Source organism: Galleria mellonella, unplaced genomic scaffold (genome assembly GCF_026898425.1).
Source record: "Galleria mellonella isolate WM207_F2 unplaced genomic scaffold, CSIRO_AGI_GalMel_v1 utg93, whole genome shotgun sequence".
NCBI lineage: Eukaryota > Metazoa > Arthropoda > Insecta > Lepidoptera > Pyralidae > Galleria > Galleria mellonella.
Window position 1 is genome coordinate 3,927,142 of NW_026442176.1, and position 24,953 is coordinate 3,952,094.

The following is a 24,953-nucleotide window of genomic DNA, read 5'->3' on the forward strand; positions in this document are numbered from 1 at the left end:
ATTGACGAGGGGAATAAAAGAAATAGAAATGTCTATTTTGTGCATTCCCTCACGTTGTATTGTTAAGCGATATTAAAAAAGGTTGAAGAAAAAAGTGTTCCAATTTTGAATTTTTCTTTTAAAGAAATGAAATATCTATTTTGTAATTCTTATATTTTTAAGTGATACCAAAAAGTGAGGGAAATAAAAATGTTCCAATTTCGAATTTTTTTTTTAGGGAAATTGAAATTGTCTATTTTGTAATTCTCACGCTGGCACATCTCATATTTTTAAGTGATACCAAAAAGGATGAAGAACAAAAGTTTCGATTTTTTTAGGGAAATAAAAAAGTAATTTTGTAGTATTCGCACTGGCTTATATCATATTTTAAAGTGATACCAAAAAGGATGATAAAAAAGAGCATTCAAATTTCGAATGTTCTTTTTAGGGTAATAGAAACGTCCATTTTGTAATTGTGATGTTGCTCGTATCATATTTTTAAGTGATACTAAAAACAATGAAAATAAATGTCCTAATTTCGAATTTTATTAGAAGAATTAAATATGTATTCAAAAAGGATGAAGGAAAAATAATGTTCCAATGTCGATTTTTTTTTGTGTATGTGTATTAAGCAATATCTTTGCCAGTTCTTAATAAATTTTAATATTCATTTTTAGGGTTGTATAGTCCTGGTTATTCCCACAATGATTGTATTACTATTGAAGTTATTATTTTTTTCGAACAATGTCTTAAAGTATTGTCGTTCATTGTAAAAGTTCCTTTACTTTTTACACGTAATTAAATGTATGTTTATTTTATTAACAGTCAGGTTATTTATTAAAATTCCATTATATTATTATATATAGATATATAATTATATATTATAAATATTTAAATACATAATTTGTAATCGTGTCACTTTTAGCCCCGATTACAAATTATACGAAATTAATTTGAATACAATGTGATTTATTTTTACCATTTTAGTATGAAACTTTAAAAACGACTTCAAACGTGATAAAACAGTACCAACATAGTATAGTATAGTAGTAAACAAAAAAAAAAAAACAAAAATAAAAAGTTGAAATCGGAGCAAAACTGTCGAAGATATCGTGTCACATATACATAAAATACTACTATAGAAAATCCGTTTTTTGAAGTTCACTGACAATAAAATTTCTTCACTTTTTGTAACGAAAAAAGAGGTATATTGTACTCTGTTAACGTCATTCAAGTATATATGTATACTCGTATAGGAAAAAATCAAAGTGAAAAAGATAAAGTGAAGGTGAAACAGCAAATAAAATTAAATGGTTCACTCGTAATGGGATCATTAGAAAACGTTGGATCGTTTATTCGATAGATATCGGTTTTCACTGGTTAAAAAGAAATAACGGAATAAGGCAGAATGTCGAATGGAACATACGAGAAATTGTTCGAGTAACATTTCTCTTTACCAGGTAAAAGGTTTAATGAATGCACCTTTATGCCGCGGATTCGCTCGCGCGAATCTGATATTTTCCGTTCTTTTTTTTATATGCAGATTAGAATGGAAAACAAGCTGACGGCCCACCAGTTGGAAAGTGGTAACCGTCGCCTATAGAGGTAAGCAGTACCATGGACTTAACAGAATATACTGTTTCGTCGATAATACCCACCATGCGTTGCTATTCCTAAGGACTCAGGTGTTATTCATCTGTACCCTGTAAATGCACGCCATATCCCACCCTTCAAACTGAAAAAGCAATGCAAACATAACTGCTTCATGGTAGAAACACGGATGGGACGAAATTGTGCGGGGAGAAATCGGAATCCATGGAACACTTGATATGCAACTGCGATTCGTCGGCAAGTATGCGTATGAGTCTACTGGGGACGGTTTATCTAGAGCCAAGGGACTACAGATATCTTAAACTGAGGGATATCGTTATAGTAACACATAGGATCCATAAAATGATGTTATAAGGTAGGGGGAAGCACAAAAGGTCCCGATAGGTCGACGTGCAACGGCTTAGCTGAACCCATATGCCAATAAAAGTTAAGATAACTAAACACTGTTAAATCATTTAGAGTTTTGTTAAACTCTGTTTAAATAGACAGTGTTTCAAATTATTTTTGTGGTAACACTGATAATGTTCCATTACTTTAATTAAAATTCACAGGATATTGTGATAAACGATTTTTTATACCACGTTTCAAGGAATGATTCACAATGCACCAATACGAGAAGAAAAATTCGAAATATAATCGTATACCAAACCGTCCAGCCAATGTTGTAATAGTAGGCTGTATTCTCCGTTTATGGGGAAAGAATCGAGTCCAGTAATGGAAGATCAATAGATTATTAAGTATGGATTATAGAACTCTAATTGGGGCAAACAATTGTGGTGAATTATGTTTCTAACTTAATAGCAAAATTATCTTCAAATCGATGTTGAAAATGTAAAGAACAAGAATTATTAAAAAGAAGCCAGTAATTATATTTTTATATATTTATAGAAAACAGATTTTTTCGTCGCATGAAAATTATAACTACTCACTCGGTTTAGTTTTAAACAATAATATATTAAATAGTTAAAGGTTTGGACCTACAAAAAAGGCTTTAAATGTGACAAAACCAGTTATTTTGATGTAATGACTAAACTACTAAACCGATTTTGATAAAATCTCCATGGAACCAATCTGTAAGTATCCATCCTTTCAGACAAAGAAAGAATTTTTCAAATCGGTATGGAACTGATGGAGTTATGAGGTAACAAACATTAAAAAAATACAACCGATTTTTTTAAGTCGGTTGATAAATAAATAAACCGCACAACAAAATAATCAGACAAATTCCGTACACTGGCCAAAAATCCCGGACAGTACGCAAGGATTCCGGACACGCCCGGAGAAATCCGGACAGTTGGAAACCCTAGCCGCCAACAAAATTTCCGCCTGCCCCGCTGTCATTTCTCACTTAAACCTTATCCAATAAGACAAAGAGCTCATCACAATGGATCGAAGGGCGCCCCAGTCGAGTGGCGGCGCCGACTGCTCACTCCCCGGGGACCCCTGTAATCTGCATCCACGACTTGTGTCCGTACAATAGGGGGATCATTTAGTTCGTCTTTGTCGTTTCTGCCTTAGAAATGTGTATTGAGATGTAAAGGTTAAGTGCTGTTTTTAAACGAGCTTAATTAAGCTTTCCTATCATTGGCCGTTTGTATCTGACAACCTGTGTTTGTTAAGGGTTAGTGATTGTTACTATGGGGTTTAGCTCTATTGCTAGCAAAGGCGGCAAACAAGCATACAGCCCGTCCGTAAAGGGATTGTTAATAATGGAGATTGAGAATCCCATTGCTAGCAATATACCCAAAATTCCAGATGAATTCATCATGATGGGCCTGTTTTCATTCTCATAGATCACCCTTCACTGGTACTCCGCCGGCGTGTCCCGTTGGCGCGGGCAGGGTTACCATGCCATGTTCACCCGTAAAAAAAAAGCCCGACTGGTGGTAAACGGTCACGGATGCCTACAACACTAGGGGTATCACGTACACGTTGCTGACCTAGAAGGAACCTTAATACACCCTTTTTGAAGAACTTTATACTGTAATCTCTAGGAAAAACCTCGGCAGGGAGCTCATTCCACATCCTTACCATTCGTGGGAGAAAATTTCTCTGAAATACACACTGTACGTGACCATTTAGGTTCAAGCGTGTGAAGATGAATTCCTGTCGATGGCGAGCGCATGAAAGGTGTACACGCAGTTTTTGGAATGGAGAAGGACGCAAGTTACTTTTTACCCTGATCTCGTTGTTGCGGATAAAAATTAGGTAACAAATAAATACTAGTAAGTTATACATCTTTCTTTTACTATAGTAGCATTTTCTCTAATCAAATACCATTCTAATTAAGACAAATCTAGGTCTTGCCCACAAAAACCTTTTGGATTCCGTATAGAATCGTTTGGATCACGAATAACTCCATTTAATTAGAAGCCCAATTAGAGTTAATGATATCCAATCGCGGTATCAAGGTTTGTTTATCTCGATGATATAGGAGTCCTTTGCGAGTCGAGTTCGAGTTAGCTTTAGGGATCCAAGATAGTCAATGTTTAATCTGGATCATCAATCCACCGGTTTCAGTATTACCCCCATTTACCCCCAGCCACCCCGCGCTTCGGTCGTTTTAATGCACTTAAAATATTCTATAGTGTCATAAAAGGAGCGTAAGTTATGGGCCCTTCGGGAATCAAGTGGATAGGAGGCCATGAATACGCTGGATCGTTTTATATGTACAATAATGTTTGTTTATGTTTTATGAAATAACTTTCATTTATGGCGGCCGTACTTATTAGCGATGATACAAGTTGACTACTTTTGTTGCATTAATAGTATTGGGCTTACTACGACATTGTAGGGTTCAGGGAATATGTATATACAGGCACTATGTTTTACTCTGTTTTAGAAGTTTTATGGCTGTGGTTATTTGTACGGGCATATTAAATATTCTAGGAGTTTAGTAACTTTAGTTCTGTATAAATACTATGATAACATTACCAATGTGAATATTTAACTGAATTAGGTGTTATTTTGCGGAAGTCCATATCACTGGTTGGTTGATTAGAGTTATTTTGTTTAATTCCGTTACTATTATTTATATTTTTTTTACAACACAGGGGGCAAACGAGCATGCGGTTCACCTGATGGTAAGTGACTACCGCCGCCCATGGTCACCCACAACACCTACGGCATCGCAGGTGTGCTGCCGGCCTTTTAAAAAGGACTATGCTCTTTTCTTGAAGGTTATGTTGTCGTATCGGTTTGGAAATACTGCTGCTGGAAGTTGATTCCAAAGAATGGTTGTGCGTGGGAGAAAGTGCCTTGAAAAACGCATGGTGGAGGACCGCCACTCGTCCAGATGGTTGGGATGAAATTTTAGTTTATGGCTGGTTGTACGATGGTGAAAATCTGCAGCAGGTATCAATCCGAACAATTCTTCAGAGCACTCTATTAGTATGTGTGTGACTGCCAACACTCGAAGATTGGCTGCCATTATTACTACCAGAAGTTCCACAATCTATATACGTTTATACATTTAATATTAGAAAGATTTCTAGTCTTTTTTTAATGGGTGATAATGAAATAGTAACCCCACCCGCGCTATCGGGGTACACCGGCTGAGGATGATATGTGAGGATGAAGCACGTTAGTTAGCCCATCGTGACGTATTCAACAAGAATTGTTTACGATGGTTTCCAGAAGGAAACAAGTGGAGATTGACCTAATAGGGAATATGCCCTAGTAGCAATAGGGCTGTCAAATTCCATTGCTAACAATCCCTTTCCCCCAGATTTCTAAGTTATCAAGTGAATATTGAAAATCTATCATATATACAGGAAAAACAATATATCAAGCAGAGTAATCCACAACAATACAACACACAGGGGAGCGATCAACTAAAATCGAGCGCTCGATGGCGTACATTTAATTCTATCCACATCATACAGTGCTGAATGAAATGAATTCACGAGTAACGATTCGGGCCGAGTTTTCGGAATCGTTCAGTTAATCGATTCGGGTATGTTTGTATACGGCTGTTTGCTCGTTTGTGCCCGCTGATTGCGAAACGTCAAATTGAATAATCGCATTGCAATTATTGGTGTAAACATTTTCAGTGTTTACTTTATTTATTAGTCGTAAAATTTTACATAGCACGGAACGGAGTGATTAAAAATTCGGTACTTTAAAAAATTTGTCATTATCAACATAAAATTTACAATTTAAAACATTGTACGTTATATAAAACTTATTTATACTGTATTGTATACAAGAGGTAGACTTTGTACAAAAGTTGTTTGCTTGGTACCTATATATACCTCTGTTCTATTAGTGTGTCAACCGTGAAGCAGTTGTGTTTACATGGCTGTGTTTCGGTTTAAATGGTAGGATATGGTGTGAATTTACAGAGTACAGAAGAATAACAACTGAATCCTCAGGAATGGCAATGCACGTGGGGTAATATGGGCGAAACAGTATACTGTGTTATGTCCATGGTACTGCTAATGTCTATAGGCGACGGTTACCACTTTCCATCAGGTGGGCCGTCAGCTTGTTTGCCATTCTAAGTTGTATAAAAAAAAAATTGTACACAAACATAATATTAAGAAAGATTTAGTTTTAAACATAATTTACAAAGGCGAGCTTATCTTTAATGAGAGTTTCTTAATACATTGCTGTATGAACCTTTTCAAGTGAACTGAATTAAACTTCGATAATTACATACTAATGTATTGTTAGTAAGTGTTTTTAATGTTTTTTTTTTTAATTATGTACGTACATTGGAAAAGTTGTTTCATTGTCATCATCATCATCATCACCATATCAGCTGTTATTTGTTCACCGCTGAACATAGGCTTTGCATATAGACTGCCATAATCAACCTCAATACGCCTCATAAGTCAGTCAGTTATAAACCGATTTGGAGAATTCTTTTTTTATTTGAAAGGTTATTACTTACAGATTGGTCTCAGAAATTTTATCAAAATTGGTTCCGTAGATTAGTTTTCAAATTAACTGTATATGTTTGTTTTTTTTTTTATTGCGAAACATAATCCTAAATATTACTATTTTATTTTCTTTTCTACATTTTTCCCTTTATTAAATTTTTATCGTATTCTTTTTTCAAGCTCGTTTCGAAATACATGATTGGGTGTACAAAAAATTCAATATAAAAATCAGATATTGTACGTAATTTTTCCATCAAAATGAACATATTTCCAAATTATTTTGCGAGATTACGTGCGGCTGTTGCGATGCCCGTGGCTTTATTTCAAGGTTATTGTGAAGCTGAGCGCTTTAATAACTTTAATATAATATTAAAAAAGAAAAAGAATTGATATACATCAGTCGCTGGTAATAGTGTAGACTTATTTATATAAAATAAAATTTTAACTAAACGATATCTGAATACAGCATGGGGCTCGTCAAAAAGCGGCGTATAAACACTTCTTAAGGGTCGACAACGCGCGCGTGACATCACTGGTTACAGGCGTCCATAGGCTACGGTGACTCCGTTTATCATCGGACGGGCCGTATACTTGTTTGATAATAGTATAAAAAAAGTATAGGAGTTATTTAAGTAAAATGGATACAAGGGTTTGTTTGTTTGTATAAGCTTTATTGTACAATTACATATAATACTGATATTAATAAGAGGAATCTCAATAAGAATAGTACAAGCCAGAACAATATTTTTTTTTTTACTTTTGCCTCTCTGTCCGTCCATATATTTGTTCTGCTTTTAACGCAAAAATTGCTGCACCGAATTGATTGCGATTTTCACGGTTTTATACTTTAAAAACTTGTGTATTGAGTACAATATGGATTTTGGAAGCAGGTAGTAGTTTCTTTATTCTTTATTCTTTATTGTACACAAAACATACTGGTAATTACAATTCATTATAAACATAATGTACAAAGGCGAGCTTATCTCTAATAAGAGATTTCTTCCAGCAAAACCTTTTCATGTTAATGTGTTATTTTATAAATAAAAATAGGCAGTCATACGATTTGCATATATTGCATAAACGCATAAGTTTCCTTCCAAAATCTACGCGGAAGAAGTCATAGGCAAAATCAACTAACAATTTTAATTAACAAAACAAACTTTAATATGAAATTTAAAAAGTAAATATTAAATATTTTTTTATGCAAATTAGATAGCAAACGAGCTGACGGCTGCCTTATGGTAAGTGGTAACCGTCGCCTATAGACATGAACAGTACCATGGACATAACAGAATATATTGTTTCGCCCATTATACCCTTCATGCATTGCCATTTCTAAAGACTAAGTTTAAACTTTCATATCAAATCTTTTTCAAATTTAAATAGAATAGAATAGAAAACATTTATTGCCAGTAAACACACAGTGTGACTGTGTGTTTACTGGCAATAAATGTTTTCTATACTATAGAAAATACATATACAAAAAGTGTCCCATACTAAGCAAAAGGAACCGGCTCAGCTGATGCTGTGAGTGTCCCAGCGCAATATGAACGGCTACATAGCGCTGGTTTTCAGCCAGTCCCTCTCTATACAAAATACAACAAAAACGCAGAATACCTTTGTAAATCCTTTTACTTTTTTTATATCACTGAGGTGGCAAACAAGCATACGCCCCACCTGATGGTAAGTGATTACCGTAGCCTATGAACATCTGCAATACCAGAGGTATTACGCGTGCGTTGCTGACTCTAAAGAAACCTCTTTACCCCCCTTTTGAAGAACCCCATGCTGTAGTCTCTTGGGAAAACCTCGGCAGGGAGCTCATTCCACAACGTAAGTGTTCATGGGAAAAAACATCTCTGAAACCGCGCAGTACGCGACCATTGAGGCTGTAGGACACGAGGATGAACTCCCTGTCGATGGCGATATACACTCCTGAATTGGCAAGTTTTAAAATTGTTGTGTATGTATTTAAGATTTATGGTACAACTGTAAATGAGTTGTCTTAGCAGAGAGTAACAAATAAGCCAACAGGTGCGATGTTAAAACATTCATCCGCCAAACGTACAAATTTATTATTCGCATCGCGAAGGAATACATCAAAATGAGACAGAGGCTTGTTTGACAAAATTACGCGATCCGCGCCAAGTACGACAACGGAGACGGTATTTGTTTTGGGCATTACTTGTAAGTCTTTGAGGGTATTATGATTTATGATTTTGTGTTTAATAAATATTCCATTTTGTTAAATAGCAAATATATTTGCTCGTATTCTACTAATAATAAAATCCTCAAGAAGACTTCCGAACGAAGTCGAAACAATTGTCGGAAACGATAAACACTACGTTTATCGTTCACAAAATATATATGTAAACATATCTGATTATATCTTTAACACATAGGACATTTTATAAATTAATTTAATACATAATATAATTATAGTTGTTATTTTATTAGAGGGAGACGTACAAAAGTCGTTTGGTTGGGCACCTCTGTGCCATTCATGTTTCTACCGTGAAGCAGTTGTGTTTGCATGGCTGTGTTTCGGTTTGAAGGGTGGGATATGGCAGTAAATTTACAGAGTACAGAAGAACAGCACCCGAGTCCTCAGGAATGATGGGCGAAACAGTATACTCTGTTATGTCCACGGTACTGCTCATGTCTATAGGCGACGGTTGCCACTTTCTATCAGGTGGGCCGTCAGCTTGTCTGTTATTCTAAGTTGCATAAAAAAATAGTTGTTAATATTACAGAAAATAAAATACAAGGTTGCAGTTATTGTATGCGATTTTGGATGGTTCATACCGAATTTATTAGTTTCTTATTTAGTGTGGATTTTTTTTCCATGATACTTAAAATAGTAAACAAGCTGACGGCCCAACTGATGAAAAATGCTGACCGTGACATGTACTATCAATATCAGAGAATAGCCTGTGATGATGGTATGGTACCCTCATGCTTTGGTATTCCTGGAAACTATGGTGTTATATACTTCCGTATCCTGTAATTTCATTGTCATGTACATTTTTATACAATATTAAGTAAAGAACGCTGAATGTATGAAGTATTGAATGAAGTATGAAAATTATAGAAGTTATTATCAGTGGTTAAGCGTCTATTGCTGAGACTTCATCCGTAAGGGGGTTTTGCCGGTAGTTTGGTGATGTATTAAGATGGACGCCGCTATTAAAATGTACGTGTATCGCGAACAAATTGTTATGAAGAGCCAAATAAAGCAGTGTTCCCATTTGGGATGCGTGCGGCTTCATCGCAGGCAATCAGCTGTACAAACGCTAAAATATCTTGCGCAAACATAAACAATTGGCATGCGCGCCGAATTCAGGCCCCGCCAATCAGTGCCGGATTATGTCCTGTCAGGGACTCAGGGTCAGGGGCAATACAAGTTAAATTGATTACATATGAATGACTGACTAGTCTTGAGAAGTGAATACATGAAAGGGCGTGGAATAGAGAGGAAAAAGAATGGAATAGTATGAAAGTTTATATGTGCTTCACAGTTACACTAATCCCCTGGTCCATTAACTAGGATTTTCTGTGTAATAAAGAACAAGGAACAATATATTTCTATTTAGAAAAGTTTGTTCTCTAAATTGGCACTAGGAATCGAAACCGGGACCTCATTTACGCAAAACAATGTGCCCAAAACTGCGGAAGTTGGCGAAAGGAAAATAGATTTTTTTCCAACAAATATTATAATAGTTGCCGTGTGGTCCTGATTTAGAACGAGCTACTCCGTCTTTTCGCATAGGTATATTAAAACGCGACCAAATGGTCAAGAGATGGGCAGCAGCGTCCTTCTCAGAACAACAGCAAAAGCCTAATTGTGATAGCCAATTCGCCTGCAAAGCGTAGCAACTACCAGCAAAACTTCCTGTGGAGTACAGGCCACATATATTATTTATAGCTATATTATTATTTACCAAATTCGAAATTGACACGCATATCTATTGTTTTCCTTTTGGCTTGCCTTCACGGCCGCTAGTCTTCTAAGTTCCTTTGACTATTATATACATATTTCCAATTTCCATTCCTGGTTTCCTTTGTCGCCCACATATTTTGGTCCTTCTCGGTTTGTATTCAGCACCAGTTTCCTCATTTATCAAATTTATTATTTTTCTCAAAATTATGATCACAAGATCGAAGGCGGCGATGAGGGAAACCCAGGCCGAAGGTTAACAGTTTCATCTAGGTAGTGTTATAAATGGTGAAAATGTTCGGTCACGACATTCCGCGGAGTCGGTGCGGGAAGCGCTATCAGTTCCGTTACCGCCCGATCCAGATTTTGACCCGTCGGAATCGTTCTATCATCAGCAAGAGGTTGGCTCATTGAATAATGCAGCGCTTGTATCGCCGTCGAGGGGTAGGCTGTCAGGAGCACAGCAGTTACCTGGCTCGGAGTGCGGTCAAGGATGCTTTTCGAGGAGTCCGGTTAGTGAGCATCGTAACGACGATACGCGTCACGTATTTCCACCGGGACCAACAATGCAGGTGAGTGAACTAGGTCGTTTGGCAGATGCTATTTTCACCTTGGCTAATAAAGCTGCTAGACCTTCTTTTGATGACCTTCCCACCTTCAGTGGTAACGTTCATGAGTGGTTATTGTTCAAAAAGAGTTACGACGATAGCAAATCCTATTTTACACCTCACGAAAATATGTCTAGGCTACGCAATGCGTTACGTGGTAATGCTCGAGAGGCAGTCTCGGTGTTATTACTTACCTCTTCATGTCCAGAGGATGTACTGCAAGCTCTTGAACTACGTTTTGCTCGACCTGAGCAAATTATTTTGTCGGAGATATCCGCAGTTCGAGCCCTACCTAAGTTGGGTAGACAGCCTAATGATATTTTCACTTTAGCTACAAAAATAAAAAGCAGTGTAAATATAATAAATTTATTAGGTCATAGAGAATACATTTATTCACCTGAATTATTACACAACGTTATTTCTAAATTAACACCTTTATTATATGACAAATGGTGTGACTTCGCTCAGGCACACCACACACCCGGTCAACCACAGCTCGAGTTGCTTGCTGAATTTTTATTACAGGAGGCCAACAAACAAGCACGTTTTGGGCTGCCATATGAGGCGGTGAATGTCCCATCTCATACAGAGAGGACGAGGGCAGCGGCCACGTTTGCGGCGCCGCGCAACGATTGTGCGCAGGCTGCATATCGCTTCGCGCCTTCAAGACATACAGTGCATACTGCCAATGCATCTGTGCCACTTCAAATAAAATCGCCTATATCCTGTGCATTTTGTTCTGGTCCACATAGTATAAAGACCTGTTTCAAATTCTTAGCTCTTGCAGTTGACAAACGTATCACTTGGGTGAAACAAGAAAAACTTTGTCAGAGGTGTTTAAAGAGAGGTAAGCATAGTTGGAGATTTTGTAAAGCTCGACAATGTGATATTTGTAAACAAAACCATCATAAATTTTTACATTCAGAAAATAGTTCAAATATTTCAAATTTACATAATACAAATATTGACACTGTCACTTGTCAAAACGAAAATATAAATTCTTCTTCTGATAATAAATTAGTTCCGAGTACGAGTACTAGCAATGCGGTATCATTTTCAAATAAAGAAGTGCAAAGAGATCGGATACTTTTAAAAATTTTACCTGTTATATTATCTGGTCCAACTGCCGATATCGAAACTTTTGCACTTTTAGACGATGGTTCTTCCGTTTCAATAATTGATGCCGACTTAGCGAAACAGTTAGGTCTTAGTGGACCTCAACAAAACATGAACATCACAACTGTTGTTGGTACTCGTAGTGTCACCACTAGTTTAGTAGATTTTAATATTAAGGGTAAGCATTGCTCTGAGGTTCATACTATTAAGGGAGCCCGAGCTGTACCTGATTTAACATTAGCGTCTCAATCGGTTTCTGCTAATGAGTTGTTACCTTTAGAACATTTGTGTGATCTTATTGACGTTCTTTCATACTCTAATGCGACTCCAAAGCTTCTTATAGGCTTGAGTGACTGGCATTTATTAATTGCCAAAGAGAATCGCGTAGGTACTCGTTCCCAACCTGTGGCCACTCGTACGGCCCTCGGGTGGGTGTTGTATGGATTAGCTTCAAAGATTACTAAACCGATTCAGTTCATTAATCATTGTGTGTTTTCTGAAACGGAAAATTATCTTGATACGTTGATTCGAGATTATTATAGATTAGACGCAATAGGTTTAAAACTACGTGAACCTTATACCGCTTCTGAGACAAGAGCGATTCAAATTCTAGACAAGACTATACAGCGTCTTCCGAATGGTCGTTTTGAGGTAGGTTTACCATGGCGTTATGATTCACCAATTATGCCGAATAGTTATAATCATGCTTTGTCAAGATTGAATGGTTTAAATAAACGATTCAAGCGGGACCCTAATTATCAGTTATTGTATAAAGAAAACATTGAAGCTTATGTCAAAAAAGGATACGCTGAGGAATGTAACGATTCTGATGATGCTGTTTCAGGCTGTAAGCGTTGGTATTTGCCTCATTTCGGTGTGACAAATCCCAATAAGCCCGGGAAGCTGAGGATCGTTCACGATGCTTCTGCCAAATCCAACGGTGTCAGTTTGAATTCATTATTATTGCCAGGCCCAGACTTACTTCAATCTTTAGTAGGTATTCTCATTAGATTTAGGGAAGGGCAGGTGGCGTTGTCAGGAGATATTAAAGAAATGTTTCCACAAATTAAAATTCGTGAAGCGGATCGCGACTGTCAACGCTACCTGTGGCAACCCGATGGACCAGATGGCCCAATCCGCGAGTTTAGGATGTCATCTCTTATTTTTGGTGCCGCGTCGTCTCCTTTCACTGCTATTTATGTAAAAAATAAGAATGCTAGGGATTTCGAAAAGCAATTTCCTGAGGCGGCGAAAGCTATTATTGAGGATCACTACATGGATGATTTTATTGGTAGTGTAGATGATATTGAGGTCGCTGCTCGTCTCGCTGGGGATATAGTAGATATTCACAGTAGATGCGGTTTCGAAATGCGTGCTTGGATATCAAACAAACCGGAAGCTTTGCGTTTAGTTCCAAGTGTGTTGCGTAAAGATGGTGAAACTAGTGTGAACCTTGACATAAACAAAGCAACTACCCGTGTTTTAGGCTTGTTTTGGAACCCTGTAAATGATTCGATAAGTTTTAATGTCAATGTTCAACAGCCTCATAATCATTACTACACTAAACGCCAAGTTTTAAAGAATTTAATGAGAATTTTTGATCCATTAGGTTTTTTATGTCCATTTATCATACAGGGCAAGATTTTATTCCAACGAACATGGCGATTAGTTACTGGTTGGGATGACCAATTGCCCCAGAGTGAATGTGTCAAGTGGTTAGAGTGGTATCGTGGTTTTGAAATGTTAAAGTTACTATCAATTCCACGGTGTTATTCAAATTTTATCGGCCCAGTTAGTCGCGAGTTGCACGTGTTTTCAGACGCCAGTGATCAAGCTTATGCATGCGTTGCTTACTGGCGACTTACATATTGTGATGGTTCAGTAAAAGTCGCGTTTGTTATGAGTAAATCGCGAGTCAGTTCTCTTGAACCAACAGCTATAGCTAGGTTGGAACTTCAGGCAGCTTTGCTAGGGGTACGCCTTGCAGAAACAATCACTCGGGAGCAGAGACAAAAAATCAATCTCCGTTATTTTTGGTGTGATTCGCGCGTAGCTTTGTCGTGGATTCGTAGTGATGCGCGTAACTATAAAGCATTTGTCGCGAATCGGGTCGGAGAGATTTCAGAATCAACCTTACCGCGCGAATGGCGTTGGGTACCGTCCGATCTGAATGTAGCAGATGACGCCACTCGCGTGAGTTCTAAGAGTGTGGTTGAACTCAATAGATGGTTGAACGGACCGTCCTTTTTGATGTCACCTGTAGATGAATGGCCAGTAGAGCCCGAAGGGCCGGTCCCCGTTATTGGTCAGAACCTCAAGTGTCATCAAACTTCTTTGGTAGATTTTCGGCTTCATTTTAATGTTGTTCCAAATTCTAAAAACTTTAGTAGCTGGCTGCGGCTCTTACGAGCCACGGCTAGAGCTCATCAGTTTTTACGCTTACTTAAGGAAAGTAGATTAAGATCTGTAAATAATAATGATCGTTTTCGTAATAGGGGTGGGCTACGTCCGCTTCTCTGTAAAGACATGAAGTCTGCGGAGCTTCATTTATTGCGACAATGTCAAGCGGAGACATTTTCTGCTGAGATTGCGGCCTTACAACGTAGGGAACCACTACCTAAATTCAGTAAAATTGCAAAACTTTCCATTAAGCAGACTTCAGATGGCCTTCTTCGTCTAGATGGGAGAGTATCTGCTACGCCTGATCTCTGTAATGATGTCAAGTATCCTCCGATTTTAGATGGTCGTCACCACATCATCCACTTACTTATTCATTACTATCACGTTTGGGCTTGTCACGGATATAACGAGACCGTTGTGAATGAGTTGAGACAAAGGTTTTGGATTTTTCACTTACGTCCTACTGTTCGTTCAATCGCTGCTAGATGTCAAGCATGTCGTCTGAGAAAGGCTTCATCTTCCATTTCACCTGAGGGAGATTTGCCGGTTTGCAGATTAGAACACCATCAGCACCCATTTTTAAACACCGGACTTGACTACTTTGGACCAGTTGACATTACCATTGGAAGGAGACACGAAAAACGCTACATTGCGCTCTTTACCTGTCTTTCCATCAGAGCAGTTCATTTAGAGGTTGTTGGCAATTTGAGTGCGGATGCTGCTATAATGGCACTTAGACGTTTTATGGCACGGCGTGGAGTACCAAAGAAGATTTTTTCTGATAACGCCAAAGCATTTGTCGGTGCCAGTCGTGAAATAAGATCTATGTGGAGAACTATGAATCATACAGAAGTGGCAGAGTATGCGGTATCGCGCGACATAGAATGGAATTTTATCCCACCGCAGTCGCCTTTCATGGGCGGATGTTGGGAGAGGCTGGTTCAATCGGTCAAGAGAGCGTTGACAGCTACGGTCAAGAGCAAATCATTTAAGGAAGAAATTCTCGTCACTCTTTTGGCCGAGGTAGAACACGTTATAAATTCACGGCCATTAACCCATGTTCCAGTTGCAGCTGATGATGAACCTGCACTTACTCCAAACCATTTTCTCCTTGGTCGCTCCTCTGGATTGCCTGGACCCGTGTCTTTGAACGATGGAGATTTATTAGGAAGATCGCACTGGCGTAAAACCCTAAGATTAGCAGATCACTTTTGGTCTAGATGGCTCAAAGAATATGTGCCCAGTTTGACACCACGCAGAAGCCAGAACTCTCAGCTACGATATTCCAATTTGTCAGTAGATGACATAGTCTTGATTGCTGACGCGAATATGCCACGGGGACTTTGGCCTAAAGGCCGTATAACTAGAGTGTTTCCTGGTCATGATGGAATAGTGCGTGTGGTGGACGTAGCCACAACTGGAGGAGTTCTTAGACGTCCCTCGCGTAAACTTATCAAGCTGAGCACTGTGTAAATAGTTTTTTGATTTAATATTTTTTGATATTTGTCTGTTATGCGTGTATGCCTGTTCTCCACGAACGTTTGTTAGTACCGAGCCTAACGGGGTGGGCAATATGTGGAGTACAGGCCACATATATTATTTATAGCTATATTATTATTTACCAAATTCGAAATTGACACGCATATCTATTGTTTTCCTTTTGGCTTGCCTTCACGGCCGCTAGTCTTCTAAGTTCCTTTGACTATTATATACATATTTCCAATTTCCATTCCTGGTTTCCTTTGTCGCCCACACTTCCCTTATGGAGAGGTCTATGTTCAACAGTGGACAGTTAACAACTGATTTGAGGATGATGATAATGATTATAATTTGGTAATTGTGCACTTTATTTTACTGTAGTAAATATTCTGATAGTTATACAGTTAAATTAACTTAAGTATCAAAATAAATTAACATAATGTAACTTAGATTACACTTTTTGTAATTTAAACTTAATCACATTAATATCAAAACCCAGCTTCGCTACTTTAAAAAAAAATTATGTACCTACATATTACAATGTTAAATTGTTTATACTCGTAAAGGGGCCCCTCCAAATTAAAGGCCCTGGATAAGTGCCTGTTTTGCCTACAGAGCATTTCGGTACAGCCGATCGCAGTACCAAATGAACTGCTCAATTAGGAGTGTACCAATAATGAGTTATCAAAATAAGCATTTTGCGCGACCAGTTTTTGCTGGAACTGGAAGAGTGTAACTCCTATTTTGAAAGCGATAAGTGTCAAATTTCTTCAGCGTCACGTTATAGAATAAGTTGCAGAGTTTAATAACAAAGTTGAATTGTGAAAGTTGACTATCGCCCGCGTTGGATTTGTTCGAAGTTTAACGCAAATCCAGCAATTAGTGTGTGCAAATTTGGAGATTTTTTTTTCTCGTACGGTTTGGACTTAATTTTGTTTGTACTACTGAAGTTTAATATTTTCTTACAATATGATAACTTTGTACTTATATATATATATATATATATATATATATATATATATATATATATATATATATATATATATATATATATATATATATATACCACGAAGGTGGCAAGCAAGCATAGAGACAGTGGGCTGATTTGATAGATAAACGGTCACTATTAAATTTAAAAATGTTTGTCTATCTTATTCAATTACGAACCGAATTTAATGCGGTAAAATTGATTTAAAATTTGGATAAATATTGTTAGTGATCCACCACTGCTTTATCCAAAACGGTTTTTTAACCAACTTCAAAAAGAAAAACAATTCAATTCTTTTAACTTCGTCAGAATAAAAATTTATTTGGAAAATTCTTCTTTATATGGAAGGACATATTTACAGATTGGTTTCATGGAAATTTTATCAAAATAGATTTGCTGGTTCAGTTTTGAAATTAAAAGAACTTTGTTTTGTCACAATCGTAGTCAGCCTCTTTTCATAGAACAGAATCTTATTAAAAAATAAAAAAAAAATCCATTTTACTATAGTTACTATACGAGTCTTTTATTCGGGTTCACTGACATAACTCGCTAACAAGAACGAAGCCGCAGGATAAAGCTAATAAACACAAAACTATGTGGTCGTTACAAAATGTTTCAGTATCAAAGGAGTTCACAAATGTAAAACACCATAATCCATATACCCATATCTGACCACCATGGACTCTAAACACAAACAGAGGTGTCGCGACAGGGGGCCTCTTTAACGTCGTCCTTATTAATCTTGGCATAATTTCCCCTGGATGATGGATGGAGATGAATGACTGATGGCTCCCAACTTGATATTAAGTGGGGTTAACTCGTGCACAGATTGTCGGCAACGGTGGCTCAAGTTTTTGAGGGAACGAGATTGGATGTAAATTTTAGGATAATTCACGTAATAAACTTATTTATTTAAACAATAATAACGTTAAGATATTGATTGGTGTTGCTAGTGTATTGAGACAACGAGGCTAGTGGAAATATATAAAACAACTGGCTTGTAATTGGCTTGGAACTGATAAAATTAAAAAATAAAAATGATCTTATATATTTCATACAAATATAGGGGATTAAGATAAAAATAGTGGAGGGGAGGACACATTAACCTAGTACGTGCAGTGCTAAATTAACAATTGTTAAACTTCATAATAAACAAAAGTAACCGACATAGCCTGAAGGATAAGCAAGCTGAAGTGGCAATGGGCTGGTCACATAGCTTGAAGAACCGACAACAGATTGGGAAGAAAGGTAGAATAAAACGAAAGGTAGAAAGAAGGGGACGAAACGATGCTTAATAACAATTTTTACATTAACTATTTGAAGCAAACTGTTTTCATCTTAAATTCTACGAAGAATACACTAATAACACATTAAAAATAACGAAACTAAACTTAATAACAGTTTTAGTAATAACTGTTTTAAACATTGTCATATTGCCTTTCGTCGCGTGTAAAAGTTGATTTGACTGAATGTTTCATACGTTTCAGTTTCATATACACACCCACACTCCACTCCGTGGCGCGGGCATATTTAATGTTGGCAGGTTATATTTGAACATTGAAGACATTGCGTGGCTTAATTTGTTAGAGAAAAAAAAAACAATAAACTTTTTCGTGGAAATGTTATAAAAATATTATACAGAGTGTACCTAAGTGAAAGCTCACCGAACATTGTACGACTATGTTTTAACTTTGTTTTCAATCTCATTTTTTTATGCAATTTAGAATGGCTAACAAGCTGAGGGCTCACCTGATGGATGGAAAGTGGTAACCGTCACCTATAAACATGAGCAGTAAGTGCCAAGGACATAACAGAGTATACTGTATCAACCATGCTACTTTTCATGCGTTGCCGTTCCTAAGGTCTAAGGCTTTATGCTTCTGTACCGTGTAGTTTCATTACCATATTCCACATTTCAAATCAAAACACTGCTCGTAGTTGCCACGCTTGGCAGAGGGATTGGCAACCGCAGTTAGAATTTTCTGCTGTTTTAAAAGGGATGCTACTGCCCATTCTTTGTTTATTATTATATTAAGTTCTATTATGGCCATTAAGTTCTCTTAGTCATTTGGTCCATTCTATGCCGGAACCACACGGCAACATTGTAGATCATCATATCAGCCTTTAACTATCCATTGCTAAACATAAACCTTCCCTTTGGGAGTTTTTGCCAATAGTTGCCACGCTTGACAGGATTGGCAACCGCAGTCAGGCTTTAGAGATGTTTTAAGAAGGACACTACTGCGCATCCCTCGCTGTCCCTTAGTCGTCTCTTACGACGCCCACGGGAAAGGAAGAGGTGGGCTATTCTATATCGGGACCACACGGCAACATTATAGATACTTCATATAAATTACTATTACAAATAATACATACTTTACACTTTCATTTGACTCTCAAATACCATTACGTATATCAAACACGTTAACGGTAAACGATAACCGGCAACTCTTACCTGTAACAAAAATGGTATATTTAACTTATATATCAATTGGTTTGGAATTTAGACCATATTCGGGGTTTTCCCTTTCAATTGGCATTTCTTTTTGTATATATAAAAGTTCTAAAGCCTCTCTATTCATGTAAAAAGTAGGCTTTCAACGAGCCGCGCGTGTGACTGTAACTTGAAAGAGTTGTATAAGTAGCAAGGAAAGTATTTGCGGAGAACAGTGTTTAAATGTATCTATTTTGTCGTTCGATCAATAGTTTTTTTAGACTGTGGTTCCAAGGGTTGTTCTGTTTACATCTATGACGTGTTCTTTTTTAATCGATGATGATGAAGTAACCTCGCTGTAGAACTGAAGAAGAGTTTCGGATAAAGTCTAAACAGTCATTATAAGTTGATAAAATTTCCCCATAAATTATTTCTATAAAAATGTCATAAAAGTTCATTGACCTTCATTAAATAAAATTTGGCGCGCATCCACAGTTGAGTCGGATGTCAAATAACAGCATAAAATGTTATAACCTAATTACCTGGAAAGATCAGGTGTATTTTCTGAAAATTGATATTCTTTTTGGATAGGTGATAACGGAACGGTTTACGCTGGCGAGGCACTAGTGAGAGATGACATGGATGAAAATCAATTAGCCCATCGTGACGAATTCCACGAAAAATTAACCACGATGGTTACCAAGAATCGCTAGCAATAGTTATTAGAACTCATTACTAATAATCCCTTCCCTACTCCCCCCCCCCCCCCCCTAAATTGATATATTGTATGTGTAATAATTTAATAAACGGAATTTGAAAAGAGATTACTTTTCAGAGCACTACAAATAAGTTTAATTTTAAATGGGAAAGTATTTACAAAACGCTTTGTCTTCAACCTTCAGAAGTTCGATCACATTACTTTCTATCGGTCTCAGCTCAAATGGCTTTCCATTCGTCAACGCAGAAACGTTAGGAATCCTTATATCCTCTATACTTTTCTTCGAAACCCTCAATCTCCTAATTACTTAAGCAGCAGAGACTACCGACTTAACCGTCTTTCGAAAAAAAACGTTCATGCTCACTTTTTTACTTTATCCGAGCAGTAAGTGCTTTATATTATTCTCAATTTCGTGTATAATATAGTATATGTTATATATGTGTAACTATATTTGTTATTTATATATATTTATTCGTGTATATATGTAATTTTAGTATGTATGTATATCAATAATTACTAGTATCGCAATCGAGTATTCTGACACTTCCCTATGGTTGACTGGGAGAGAATGCTTTTAGCATTAAGTCCGCCATGTACACATATATGTACTAATGAATCAATAAATAAATAAACACTATACTTAATATATATTATATACACATATGTATGAAAACTCGATGAACTATAAATACATATATAACGCTGAAATCCAGAACCCAGTTCTGAAATTCAAGAATATTATTTTGTTGCAAAATCTGTAAAGATTGATGAATGTGGAAGAAGCGAAAGAGGTTTGTTTGAATCGAAGCATTTGGCGTTCCATTGTTTCTGCCTACCCTAATGGGAGACAGGCGTGACAGATATGTATGTATGCAAAATCTGTACTGGCCGGACTCGCATTTTCTCTGTGATTTATTGTTTTTCATATATACAGATATTTAAAATATATTAGCCATTTCTCAGCATGGAGCAAAAACAGAATAAAATTAGGCAAAGAGTACTAAAGACCTTATCATCAACAGTTAACTGTCCACTGTTCAACATAAAATTTCCATCATGGGGAAGCATGATGGGAGATTTACTTGTAGTTGCCACGCTTGGCAGGCGGGTTGGCAACCGCAGTTAAGTTTTTATTGATGCAATAAGACTTTATTATCAGTAATTTGCTCCTGACTACGTCTGGTTTAAACGTGGAATCAAACAAATGTCCATAAAAACATATGTTTTTTTTTTATTAAAAGGTGGAAAACAAGCATACAGCCCGTCTGATGGTAAATGGTCACTGTAGCCTATGGACGCCTGCAACACTAGGGGTGTCACGTGCACGATGCCGATCCTGAAGAAACCTTTAAATACCCTTTTTGAAGAACACCATGCTGTAGGCTCTAGGGAGAACCTCGGCAAGGAGCTTAACTTGGTACTCCGTAAGCTGAATGTTCAGTGCAGAAAATTCCTTTAAAACCCATTATACATGACAAATTTCCTGGAATATATATATATATATATATATATATATATATATATATATATATATATATATATATATATATATATATATATATATATATATATATATATATATATATATATATATATATGCAGACATAAAATGTACTAGCAATATACTTAATATGCCGTTAAATGAGTTTCTACTGGATCATGATCATGATCATCGATGAACCATCGCGTGGCATCGGACGGATGGGCAAACTGACCTGAGGGCCTTTCATTTTTGAAATATTTTCCGAAATTGCTGGTAGTCAAACGAAACACAAATTTGATCGTCAATAATACATTGCCGTTTGGAAATATTAAAAATGTTAATAATAGCAATATCCTTTGGACTTTTATGATAGGATGTCTGACGAGCGAAATGTTAAACTCCATTTATTAATCTGATTTTGGATAAATAAAAACACGAAATTGCATCGGACGGATGGGACAATTGACCTGTTTTCATTTTCACCTATCTTCCTTACTGGTGCTCCGACAGCGTATACCGTTAACACAGGCTTTACCATTTCATAATCATCCATTTAAAAAAAAGAGAGCCTTCCATTATCAAGCGTTAAAAAAAATATTAGTATGTAGTGCCCATAATGTTAATATTATTTGGAATCGCCTTCCAAAATCACTACAATAATTCTGATTGACAGAACTGACATCTATTGCATTTATATCTAATAGAAATTTCGTCGCCTTCACATCTCAGCTATCAGATTACAATGCAGATACCAGTGCAAGTCGGGTACTCGGGACGTGGCGCCAATACCCGCTTTCATTCGGCCACTGTATCAAAGATTATAAACGCAGAAGGATTAATTACAAGTAGGTAAATAAATACTAACATATAAATAATGACGAGTAGTTCGGGGAATTTTAGATTCTCAAAATCATTATATGTACATACTTTGTAAGTATTTTAACATAGTTATGTATTTTATCCTCCAATAAAATTCTATTCCAAAAAAAAATCCGACTTCAATTGTGGCAAAGTCAGTTATTTTGATTTCAAAAGCAAACTACTAAATCGAGTTTGATAAAATTTCTATTGGATCAATTTGTAAGTATATTCTTTCAGATAAAAAAAGAATTGTTGAAATTGGTTTACAATTAATGACATTTGAGATAACAAACAAAAAAAAAATACAACTGATTTGACAACCTCCTTCTTTTTGAAATTACTTGAGAATATATCTCTGAAAAATATATCTGTCATCTTACAATATTATTTTTTACCATACATTTATGATAAAAAAATTTAAAAAGAAAATACTAATGGAAAATTGTAAAATTTTATAACAACTATATATTTACGAGTATTTTATTGGATACATTACATACTACTATTTTAAATTTCATTTATTAATACTTATTAGCTCGTATAGGATTTGGTGTGATGGTAGGTATAATCTATTATAAGTTTAGAGGAAAGAAAGGACAAATAAATGGAATATTATTTAATTGACATTAAACTCATTATTTAGTTAATTCAAAGCATGGTTGACAATAGTTGTAATTAAAAAAATCTTTTAAAATTTTTAACGGTAAAATCATAGAGATGCCACGTCTGTATTTATTTAATCTCACAAGAGGGTATAATATTACACCCACCGCAAAATTTACGCGCGCCTCGGAAATTCGCACAGACGTGCGGCGTCAGGTTACGCGCATAGTCAATAAAATAAATAAATAAATAGTCCCATGCTTGCAAGCGGTATCGAACCCTTAAGTCTTAGGAGAGATTTTGCCTCACTCTGCGTGTTCTACCGCTTATACAACGGATTGTGCTCAGAGGAATTATTCAATATGATGCCTACGGCCACTTTCTATCATCTTAAAATATTCTGTGTTTTCTTTTACGGCTCGCCATCGGCAGGGAGTTCACCCTCATACCTTACAGCCTAAATGGTCGCGTACAACGCGGTTTCAGAGATGCTTTCTCCCACGAACACTCAGGTTATGGAATGAGCTCCCTGCCGAGGTTTTCCCGAAAGACTACAGCATGGGGTTCTTCAAAAGGGGGTAAAGAGGTTTCTTCAGGGTCGGCAACGCGCGCGTAATACCTCTGGTATTGCAGGCGTTCATAGGCTACGGTAACCGCTTACCATCAGGTGGGCCGTATGCTTGTTTGCCACCTCAGTGGTATAAAAAAAAAAAAAAAAAAAAAAGGACCCCTGCAGGCTTTGGTTACATATATCTTAAAATATATATAACAACATATTTTGATTTCATATGACAAAGGTATGATAACTTTTATTTGATAAAGCTATTACATATACTAGTTATTCGCCCCAGCTTCGCACGGGTGGATAGATAGATAGATAAACTAGTACTCGTATTTTATATTAGCTTTAATAGACAAATTTTGTAAATAGGTCCCGGCATAGAATAGATGACCCCTTTTTTCCCGTAGGTGTCGTGAGAGGCGACTAAGGGAGGGGGAGGGATGGGCAGCAGCGTCCATCTTAAAACATCTTTAAAGTCCTAACTGCGGTTGCTAATCCGCCTGACAAGCGTGGCAACTACTGACAAAACCCCTCAAGGGGGAGACTGTTCAGCAGTGAACAGTTAAAGGCTGATGTGATGATGATGATGATGAGACAAATTTTTATTATTACATTGTCGATAAGAGCCTAAAGACTCTTTTCATCAGCGCACCGCTCGCCATCGGCAGGGAATTCATCCTTACACCTTAGAACCAAAATAATCATGTACTGCGTGATTTCAGAGCAGTTTCCTCTTGCGAACACTCAGGTTGTGGATCTTCCTGCCGGGACTTTCCCTAGACACTACAGCATGGGGTTCATCAAAAAAGGCATATTAAGGTTTCGTAAAGGTCGGCAACGCGCGCGTGACATCCCTGGTGTTACAGGAGCCTATAGGCTACGGTAACCCCGTTTACTATAGACGGGTCATATGCTTGTTTTCACCATAGTAATATAAAAAAAACTATTGTAATTTCCTTGGAAACTCTGAACGCTGACAATGTAGCTTCCTTCCTTGCTTCGTAGTTTGACGATTTATTTAATAGTAACCATGTTATTTAGGTTTTTAAATTATTAATAGGTGAATGAATTTTTAAAGTCGGTTAAGTGAATAACGGAGTTCTTTGAGAAAAACCTCAAATTTTACTAGTAGAACACTGTCTTCAGACAATGTTATAATGATTTTCAATGGAAAATCTAGGGCAGCCTTTCCCAAAGTGTGCGATAACGCCCCCTTGTGGGCGCTGCAGGCCTAAAGGAGGGCAGTAAGAGAGCCAGAAAAAATGGGTGCATTGTGTTGAGGCTTGTGGGG

At 36.9% G+C, this 24,953-nt stretch overlaps 2 protein-coding genes across 3 annotated transcripts in view; one reads left to right on the forward strand and one right to left on the reverse strand.

Moving 5' to 3' along the window:
- The window catches only part of LOC113516678 (leucine-rich repeat neuronal protein 1-like), a 374,371-nt gene that overhangs the window by 297,719 nt on the left and 51,699 nt on the right, over nt 1-24,953 (reverse strand). The gene's annotated exons all lie outside the window — the stretch shown is intronic.
- LOC128202383 (uncharacterized) lies at nt 9,800-16,007 on the forward strand. Its single transcript, XM_052902562.1, has 2 exons — nt 9,800-9,860; nt 10,684-16,007. Exons 1-2 carry the CDS (start codon nt 9,800-9,802, stop codon nt 16,005-16,007), a joined length of 5,385 nt encoding a protein of 1,794 aa, XP_052758522.1.

Coding starts and splice junctions, on each gene's coding strand:
- LOC128202383 (XM_052902562.1), top strand. CDS start 9,800: ATGCGCGCCGAATTCAGGCCCCGCCAATCAGTGCCGGATTATGTCCTG. Junction 9,861..10,683: donor TGTCCTGTCAGGGACTCAGG/GTCAGGGGCAAT, acceptor AGTTTCATCTAG/GTAGTGTTATAAATGGTGAA.